This window comes from Otolemur garnettii, unplaced genomic scaffold, assembly GCF_000181295.1.
Source record: "Otolemur garnettii isolate 467f Iridium unplaced genomic scaffold, OtoGar3 scaffold00063, whole genome shotgun sequence".
Lineage (NCBI taxonomy): Eukaryota > Metazoa > Chordata > Mammalia > Primates > Galagidae > Otolemur > Otolemur garnettii.
In genome coordinates this window covers 4,665,126-4,674,755 of record NW_003852458.1, presented here as the reverse complement: position 1 = coordinate 4,674,755, position 9,630 = coordinate 4,665,126, and the positions used below count along the sequence as shown (strand labels likewise).

Genomic DNA, 9,630 nt, shown 5'->3' with positions numbered 1-9,630 from the left:
TTTTTTTTTTTTTTTTTTTTTTGAGACAGAGTCTCACTATGTCACCCTCGGTAGAGTTCGGGACGTCAACAGCTCACAGCAACTTCAAATTCTTGGGCTTAAGCGATTTTCTTGCCTCAGCCTCCCAAGTAGCTGGGATTATAGGTGCCCGCCACATGCCCAGCTATTTTTTGTTGTTGTTGTAATTGTCATTGTTGTTTAGCAGGCCTGGGCTGGGTTTGAACCTGCCAGCCCTGGTGTATGTGGCCAGCGCCCTAACCACTGAGCTACGGGAGCCGAGCCACCTGCTCAGTTTTCTCAATATCTAAATTAACAGGAAGAAAAATAGAGCAAAAGGAAATTTAGAGATACTCTTTTATTTATTTATTTATTATTTAATTTTTATAGAGACAGAGTCTCGTTTTGTCACCCTCAGTAGAGTGCTGTGGTGTCACAGCTAACAGCAACCTCCAGCTCTTGGGTTTAGGCAATTCTCTTGAATCAGCCTCCTGAGTAGCTGGGACTACAGGCTATTTTTTATTTTTTTTTAAGACAGAGTCTCACTCTGTCACCCTGGGTAGAGTGCTGTGGCATTATAGCTCACAGCAACCTCAAACTCTTGGGCTCAAGCAATCCTCCTGCCTCAGGCTCCCATGTAGCTGGGACTACAGGTCCCTGCCACAATGCCTGGCTAGTTTTTCTATTTTTAGTGGAGATGGGGAGGGAGGGGTGGCGGGGGGGGTGGCTCTTGCTCAGCCTGGTCATGCAATCCACCCAGAGCTCCTGAGCTCAAGCTATCCACCCCCCTCACCCTCACAGAGTGCTAGGATTATAGGCATGAGCCACCTTGCTGGGCTTTAAAGATACTCTTAAAACAACATTAATTCTACTCCCTGCTTTAAAATAACTTGTACTCTTTTGGAATCCAGCCACATTTCTCTCAAGGTTCCAGCACTCCTCATCTTACCAGCCCCCGTGCTAATAGGGGTGGCAGTTAACAGGCAGTATGCACTGAAATGCTAGGGAAAAAGAGAAACCCTCCAATTGTCCCATGTGGTATGAACAAAAAATGCACTACTGAGTGTTGAATTAAATCATTCCTTAAACATTTTTTAGCGGGTCCTGTTTTCCCGAGAGAGGATCTGCTATCAGGCACTCCCTCCATTGAGCAGTCTGTACTTTGATAACAGCTTTCTGGGTCTGCTCAGGAGTCCAGGGAGGTTAAGGGACAGATAATGACAAGATCACTTACTCGGAGGCTTACATTTCTGCCTCTCAAGGCCCTTTACAACTATTAAGTCTCTTCCTACAACTCTCCTGGCTCTCATCTCTAGCTAAGGAAATAGAAGCCACTTCTCTTACTGTAGGTTTTTTTTTTTTTAGAAGCCACTTCCCTAACCCTAAACCAGGTGAATATCTTTTCCTATCCTTGTCCCCATCATTCCCATCTCTGGGTCCTGTAGTTCTCTGGCAGATCAGCATTACCAATCAGTGCATGTTATAGCCTAATGCCGTATCAGAGATGTAAATATAAGATGAGGGGTTTACAATTTCTATGAAGATATCACCTGCTGAGCAATTAAAGAAATCTAAGGTGACATGGCTTACACATGGGAGGCAGGACTGGGACATAGATCTCAGCAGTGAGTTTTTATGAGTATTCTATTTTTCACGTGAAGAAAGAGATGCTCAGCTCTAGAAGTGGGACATAAACCAAGGTTGTCTGACTCCAGAATCCATAGCTCTGATCTCCACTACTGCTTACTGGACTATACCCTTTTGATAGGACATGGATCCCTGGGGTGCTTTTTGAGAAGGTGGAAGAGGCCTGGGAAGCATGTGTTTTGTGGGCACATGTGTCAGGTATCTGTCATTACCAAGCCCTCCTTTGTATCACACGGCCATTAAATGTCAGTCACACAGCTGGCATATCAATCCAGTTCTACCCTTCCTCAAAAGTCACACCCTTTTTCTTTTCTTATGGCACACCTTGGGCTCTCAATGCATCGGTTAATGAGGAAATGGGATCTCTACAGTACCAACACAGAAAGATGCTATATTATATAACACAGTATGCATAATATGACATCCATCTTAAAAATGTTTAGAGCTAATGATAAGCATCTCCCTTACTGTCTCTGATTCCTTTATGTTCCTTTCTCATCTTAGTTTTCATCTGTGTATCCTACTAAAAGGTCTGAGAACAGGGAATTTCAATTTCAGGGAATGCTCATATGGCATTTAATATTTTCTAAGTTGGTGAATGACACTGAATTAAAAGATAATTGAACATATAGATAGTTTATCTAGTAGATAACAGATAATTGTAGATAACATGTGAATTAGGTAAAGAAACAAACTATACAAGAAGTTTTTTTAAAAGAAAGTAGCTTTTCTTCTATTTCATTCCTCAGACACTCAGCTCCTATACCAGGAGACAGCCACACTGACCAGTTTCTTGTCTATCTTTCCAGAGTTACTACAGAATTGCACTCAATTTTAGTGTGATTTAAATTATAACTGAAGAGCATGAAAGAATGGGGGAGATGGTTTATAAAAATTCAGTCAGTATTTTTCCCCCCCAAAAGTCACCAATTTCTCTCAAACCCACATAAAAGAGAACTCAGATGTAAACTCGTGTTGTGTGTGTCAAGAGTAGCCCCAGAGAAAGGTACTACCTATAGTGTTTGTGAACAGAATTCTCCAGGTGAAATTGCAATCAAAATCTATGCAATTCTGTTGACACATTCCCACCCCTGGCAGCTGATCTTATGACTCATTTTTTTGTAATTATTTGGCCCAAGATTTCATTTTTATTATGTGATTTATTCCCTAGACATGAAAAGAGTCAACATTTTTTGACTTGAACATGACCAACGACTTTCCCTTTCTTTCAGTGAGATGTCTCAGGTCACTCTAACACAATTTACCACCATTTGAAATGAGAAAATGCTTTCTGGTGGAAGAAAGACAGTAGCCAGTCTTTTCAGTGGGGTTTTTGTCGGACAGAAGTCTGCAACAGCCCTGAAGACCATGAGATACTGCTTTCATGACAAGCCCTCCAAAGGGACTTGGAGCATGGTACTGCGTTTTCTCAGGTTGCTAATCTGCTCTTGTTACATAGGCTTTTATTGTAGCATGACACATTCAGACTTTGATGTTGCTCAGAAATGACATTGGAAATAACATAAAATCGTACAGGTGGTTCTCCACGGATGCCTGTAGAGGAATAGATGCTGAAAGATTTGCAATTCCTGCTTTATTCTGAATATAGGGATTCATATATCTCTACCCCTCCTCCATAATACCTTACTAGTTTTCACTTTAACACATTAAATGCATACACATTTTATTTCAGAAAGGCAAAACGAAATGAACTGAACAAAAAATGCATCCAATACATAGATTTTCCCAGTGTATTTTTCTTTCTTTTAACTAAAAGCAATTAAAATCAAAGAATTCGAAAACTAGGTACAGTTAGTCATTTTATGGAAAAAATCTTCAAGTTCAGAGAAAAGCCTGGGCTATCATCATCTTGAATATCTACAATTAGTTCATCTTCTCATCTTTGGGGAAAGAACAATTTCCTTCCTCCTTGGTAGCATCTTTCCTGGTTTTCCTATACTGCAGCAAATAAATCACAGTTGGTGTCCAGACACACACTTTTCATGTAATTTCTTTTAGGGCTGAGGTAGACACGCAACTCAGTGTCAAGTTAAATAGAGCCTCTGCGTGCACTAGGCCTTCAATAGAAGACACACCAGCAGATGACCAAGAGTTCTCCCTTCTCTCCTAAATGTGTTTGTTACTAAATTGTCTATTTGTTATTCCAAGTCTTTGGTGTAGACTCAGTGGTCTCTCTGACTGTCAATGAGCTCTTTTTATGTTTCTTTGTTAATGCTTTCTTCTTGTTGCTTCTACCTCCTCAGTTTCCATTAGTAAAGCCAACAAGGAGGGCGTCTAGCCAACTTATCTACCCCAACTCAGCCAACTCTTATTGTACTTCTCACAAACCTTAGCAAAGCCCTCATTGGGTGAGGAAGTAATCCCAGAACTCCTAGAGAAAATGGACTCTTAAATCCTCCTATTATCTTCCTTTTATTAGCAATGTTATTTCTTCGTATTTATCACTTAGAAACTTCCTTTTCCATCAGTCTGCCTTCCATGGTCAGGCTTTATTATTTTCCTTTCCTCTATTTTCTTTTTTTTTCTTTGTTTTGAGACAATCTCACTATGTCACCCTTGGTAGAGTGCCATGGCTTCACAGCTCACAGCAACCTCAAACTCCTGGGCTCAAGCAATTCTCTTATCTCAGCCTTCCATGTAGCTGGGACTACAAGCGTGAACCACAATACCTGGCTATTTTTTGTTGCAGTTGTCATTATTGTTTTAGCTGGCCCAGGCTGGGTTCGAACTTGCCAGCCTTAGTGTATGTGGCCGGTGCCTTAACCACTGTGCTGTGGGAGCTGAGCCCCATCCCTCTATTCTTAAATGGAAATATTTCTGTCTTAAAAATTGAATTTCCTGGTGTTTATAACACCATTTTGGATAGATATTTCTGCATCTTTTTCAAACATACTCTAGTTTTACTGAGCTCTATTATGTATGCATAAGATTGAGATAAATTGGTATTTTTTAAACAAAAGAGAAGGATGTGGCTTAATCATTTGCAGACTGTCAATTTTCTGCTGAGGTTAGCTGGGTAAATCATATAGTAAAAAGACATTGCTATGTGAATACATCTAGCACTGCTGACAAATTGTCCTTCACCAACGCATGGAGCTTTCTCTTCCTGTCATCACTCACAAGATGTCAACTAGTTAGCAGAGCAGAGACAGGATGGTAGGGTGGTTAGGGCCACTGGCACTAGACTTCCTGCTCTAGTATTTACTAGTGTTGTGACTTTGGGCAGTCTGCTGGATCTCCCCATAGTCGTTTTCATCTATAAAACGAAGACCATCATAGCATTATCCCTACCCACTCAGTTCTTGGCTCGTTTGGGGATTAAGTGAGCTAATATATGCAAAACATCTAGAAAGTAGCTGGAATAGTACTGTATAAATGTGTACTATTATTACATAGCTATTACTTGGCTTAATACCAACAGAGATTCAGAGAAAAAACTGAAGTGAGCATATTACATTTTGCATTGATTTCTAGGGCAATGACATGGTACAGAAATACTGCTTCCAGGAATATATTCAAACCTGGAAACCTATTATAGAAAGCCATTTTTTCCCTGGGTCAATCAGGACATATTCTCTTTGAGTATCTCTAAAATTAATTGAACAATCATTAGTTGCCAACAATTATTAGAAAGGAGCCAAAGATGTTGAGATGGGAGATATCTAAAGTCTTATGACAAACTCTCCTGCTGTATTTCTATTTGTTCGCCACTAAACAATTCTATTTTCTTGGACAATGTTATAATTATATTTACACGCTACAGAATTTTCTTAATTTTTGTTGAGTTATTACTTTTTTATATTTGATGGAGATCTTGATAAGCTCTAAGGTAGAAATTAAAACTATACATGAATACCTTTTTTGGCAGTAAATTAGTAGATATTCAAGTTAGAGCATTTCTTTACAAGCTGGTATTAGCTTATATGTTTGGCAACTTAAGGATTCCTATATTGGTTTGGTCAAAAATTCCAAATAAGTAGTTCTTTCAGCTACATTTTAAAGGAAGATTAATGGTACCCAGAAGTAATAAAGTATGACTTCAGATACCAATAAGCTAAATTACTATGTTTTATTAGTACAGATTGCTATCAACTATGCTAAATTAGTAAGAGACTGATATGTTTCAAAAAAGGTATAGCTGGTGATGGCAAGCTCTAGGAGGCAATGAATGACAGAGATTTGTGTTAACATTTTCCCAATTTACCTTTCCCAGTTGCTGAGTGAGAGAGAACACACACAAAAGATGCAGCCTCTGTGCCTAACCATTGGTATTTAGCATCAAGTTAGCACCACTTAGAATACAATTACTATTTGGGACCCAGATCTCATTTTTGGGGTACTAATAAATAAATTAGTTTTAAGTGTAAGTGACATCGTATAATAATTACATTTTGGCCAAATGTAGCATGCTTGCTTTTGTTATTTTTAAGTGTAAGTGACATCATATAATAATTACATTTTGGCCAAATGTAGGGTGCTTGCTTTTGTTATTATTTAACTGCTCACGACTGGTGCTTAAATTATCACTCCTTTATCCTTCCATGAAATGAGAAAATATTTATTTCCCTTCCTCACACAATTGATTTGCACAAGGCCTAACAATGCTTCTTTCAGATTCCCATGTGTTTACCATATATTGTTCAAAATATGCCAACAAACTGTCATTTTATGGAAAAAAAAGTCAAGTTCAGAGGAAAACCTGAACTTTCACTTTGAATACCAACAGTCTGTCTGATAATGTGCCTAGGCAGACAGATGCCCCAGAGAAACAACATACAATTTTTCTTTGTGTTTGTGTGTGTTTTAAATCAAATGACTCACCCACAATGACAGCTGTGACAGTAAGCAGCACAAAAGCATTCCGAAACAGGTAATTTTTAACATCCTCCTTTGTGATGTTCTGTACTTTCTTCTTGGCCAACAGGGTGCGTTTTCGGACTCCTTGCTGGAATCTCTCCATCCTGCCCCCCATTTTGGCCTCTTCTCCGTTGCTTTTAGTCATATTTTTCTCTTCTAGGTGTGTCTCTTCTTTGCGCTTCAGTGTCTCAGAATCACCCCCCCAGAAAGTCAAACCTCCTCTTTGGTGTTAGAGAACACAACTAGAATATAAGAGAAAGAGACAAGAATTACACCCTCCAGAGGTGAAAAATCAGTGCCGCCCCACCCCAGGCAAGCTCTTGGTAAACCGCAGACTCTCAGTAGGGATCAAGGACTGACAGAGGAGGCTTCAAGGCTACAGTGTGCATATTTTACTAGACCACGTGGAAGAAATGGGCATAAATTCAGAATATATGAGCAGAAACTTGTGCTCTCTCTTTAAAAAAAAGTCCTTCTCCCTCCCTAGAGGCTATAAATGGGGCTCCTCAGAGCTGAGCACCCCATCTCCATCCTACTCCCCCAGAACCTTGCTGAGTGCCTTGCACAACTGTACACACTCAATAAGTGTTCAGCTGAATTGAATGCACAGGATGTGCTTAGTAATTACTTGATAAGTTATTTTGTATACATGGTTGAAGGCATAGCCAAGTCAATAAAGAGTATTAAGCTGTTAATATGCAACATTTGAGTCTTTCTATTACATGGAAAGTAACCAGTTATTTTCTTCATTAAGGAAACAACATGATAATATCAACAAGTATATATGATTGTAAAAAGAACACAAGTGCCCACAAGACATGGGACATACATTTGACCATTTTACAGTAGGATAACTTTTAAATTTTTTTGATGAAATAAGTAAAGTGCTCTGGGCACATCTATAAATGATCTGAAATCATAGTTCATTTTTATTGCGAGTAAAAGTACAATGTAGCATTTGTCTTTGTGGCAAAAGTACTGGAGTCTTCTGAGGAAACTATCACTGGCTTCTAAGTACTTTCAAATTTAGGATTTCTAGATTTCCAATTTTCATTCCAAACATTACAGCGTGTGGTTTCTGGTTTCTTTAAAGCGCTCTTAGGCTATTCAAATACACTTAAGTAAATCTATTTCCTTGTCGGAAATCAGCTGTTCTGAAGAATCAAGGGATTGCTCTTGCTGCTTTACAGAATGCCAATCCATAGTCTTCCCATGATTAATCTGGGTAAAAATCAGCAGTGCCTGAGGACGTGGGGAGCTGGCAACGCGAGCAGCCAGCGTGTGCGTCTGTGGGGGTGGTAGCTGGAAACCAAGGGACTCCTCGCAAGCTTTTGGCAAATTCCAGGGTTGAAAAGAAAAAAAAAAAAACTTAATAGTTTGACTTTTAAGTAAAATTGCAGGTTGGGGTCAATGCTAATAAGACCTATAAGTTGTTTAAGACCTCACACCAGATTAAAAATTTAGGGCAAAGTGAAGGAGAGACGGCAGAACCAGATTTTTTTTTTACCAATAGCTCTGATTCCCCTTCCAGTCACGTTTAAGCTGACCAGCTCAACCTCGGTTCTTTACTAGATCTCTGACCACAGTCTGGCCAGATCTACCCCGAATGTACTCAAGTCCAAATTACGAGAGGACCTGCATAACTAGAGACACCGCAGGCTCACGACATTAGATTACTAACATGGGTTTTTATCTACCAAAATGGCTAGCTTTGACTTTCGCTACCCCTCTGCCTGGGAAACAAAATATACTGGCAGAGAAGTGGAACGAGAAATGAAACCCGGCAGGAACATACACTTACCTTTTCTGATTTTGTAACGGGCGGACGATACCAAGCAATGACAAGGTGAACTCCGGGGCAGGTACAACGGAGTAACAAAACGCAGCGCGCCAGGCAGGCTCGCCCTGACCGTATGCATGTGCTCACGAACTGCAAGTTACTATCACTGCAACTTAAGAAAAGGGGAGGAGTCTGTGCCCGGGCAAGGGGGAGTGGGGAAATGAACACAGCGCGGGGTAGGAGGGGAGAAGCCGAGCTTTCTGGAATATTGATTAATCTTGGCACACCAGAAGCAGACTTGCTGGCTTTGTTTTGCTCCGTAGACCACTTTCACGCTTTGTCAGTTCACTTCCATTAGAAATGCAAAATCGGGTCCAGGAAGAATGGAAAAATAAAGCGCACACACTCGGAGAGCTGCAAGGCTTGATTAGAACGTTTCAGAGACTTTTTCTAAGGCTAAATTTAATTACCTTACATTATTACAGGTTTATTCCCCTTAAAGGAACACGAGAGTGTGCCCTTTTGCTTGGTTGTAAGACTGTTTCGGAAAAGTCCCTCTTTTCTAGAATTGGGGAAATAACTGACGTGTCTTGGGAAGAGCTTGAATGCAATCAAGTATGGAGGGAAAAAATGCTAAGTACGATTCTCTAAATCTGTCTAAAGTTACTCGAAACACAAGATAAGACATGTCTCTATTTTAATAGTTTAAACTTCACTGTAACAAATCAGACTGCCTGTGTTGCAAAGACTGAAACTGAAAAGGTAAGAAACATAGAGACCAGGATCTTTGCCAGACTATAAAGTGAAAAGCATTTTAAGACCAAGAGTGCAAATTCACTCTTGAGCTTTGGTAATTTAAAAAGATAAGTTCAGCTGCATCAATTTTAAAGGATGCTAAATGCCTCCCCCCCACACACACTATTTTTAGGAATTAGAAAATTTTTTGCTTTGAGAATACAACTAGGAATTCCAGTCCACTTTTCTTAAAAGGGAGATAAATTGTGAAAATATATATTAAAATATTTAAAATTATTTTTTGAGCCTGACTCGTCCATAAAACTTAGAACTTGTTTAGCAGGAAGAAAACAGTTGATTAGAAATAAAAACCCATACCAAAACCACAACCTGAGTTCTGTATTCTTGTTCACTAAGTTTCATATTCCCCATGCAAAATCTGCTCAATTCTTGGTCTGTTATCCAACGCGCAAGTATATCTCTTTTCTCCTCATTAGCAAATCCCTGGAGATTATAAAGAAATGACTCCTGCCAGCTTCAACTGTTCCATGCATGTCCTTTTCAGTTGGTTGGAAAGCAGTAGTGAATCATGA

General features: G+C 39.6%; 1 protein-coding gene across 4 annotated transcripts in view; it reads right to left on the bottom strand.

Annotated features, from left to right (window-relative positions):
- Positions 1-8,700, bottom strand: part of SLC1A3 (solute carrier family 1 member 3) — a 90,311-nt gene extending 81,611 nt beyond the window's left edge. For 2 of the 4 annotated variants that reach the window (XM_003792943.2, XM_012807092.1), the window contains exons 1-2: positions 8,324-8,700; positions 6,487-6,764 (exon numbers count right to left, since the gene is read on the bottom strand). In XM_003792943.2, the coding sequence (XP_003792991.1) occupies positions 6,487-6,667 (181 nt within the window). In that variant the 5' untranslated portion in view covers positions 6,668-6,764; positions 8,324-8,700. Of the gene's footprint in view, positions 1-6,486; positions 6,765-8,323 lie in introns of those variants that run through there. The other 2 variants (XM_012807094.1, XM_012807093.1) reach the window with 1 other exon arrangement.
- Positions 8,701-9,630: the final 930 nt, after the last annotated feature.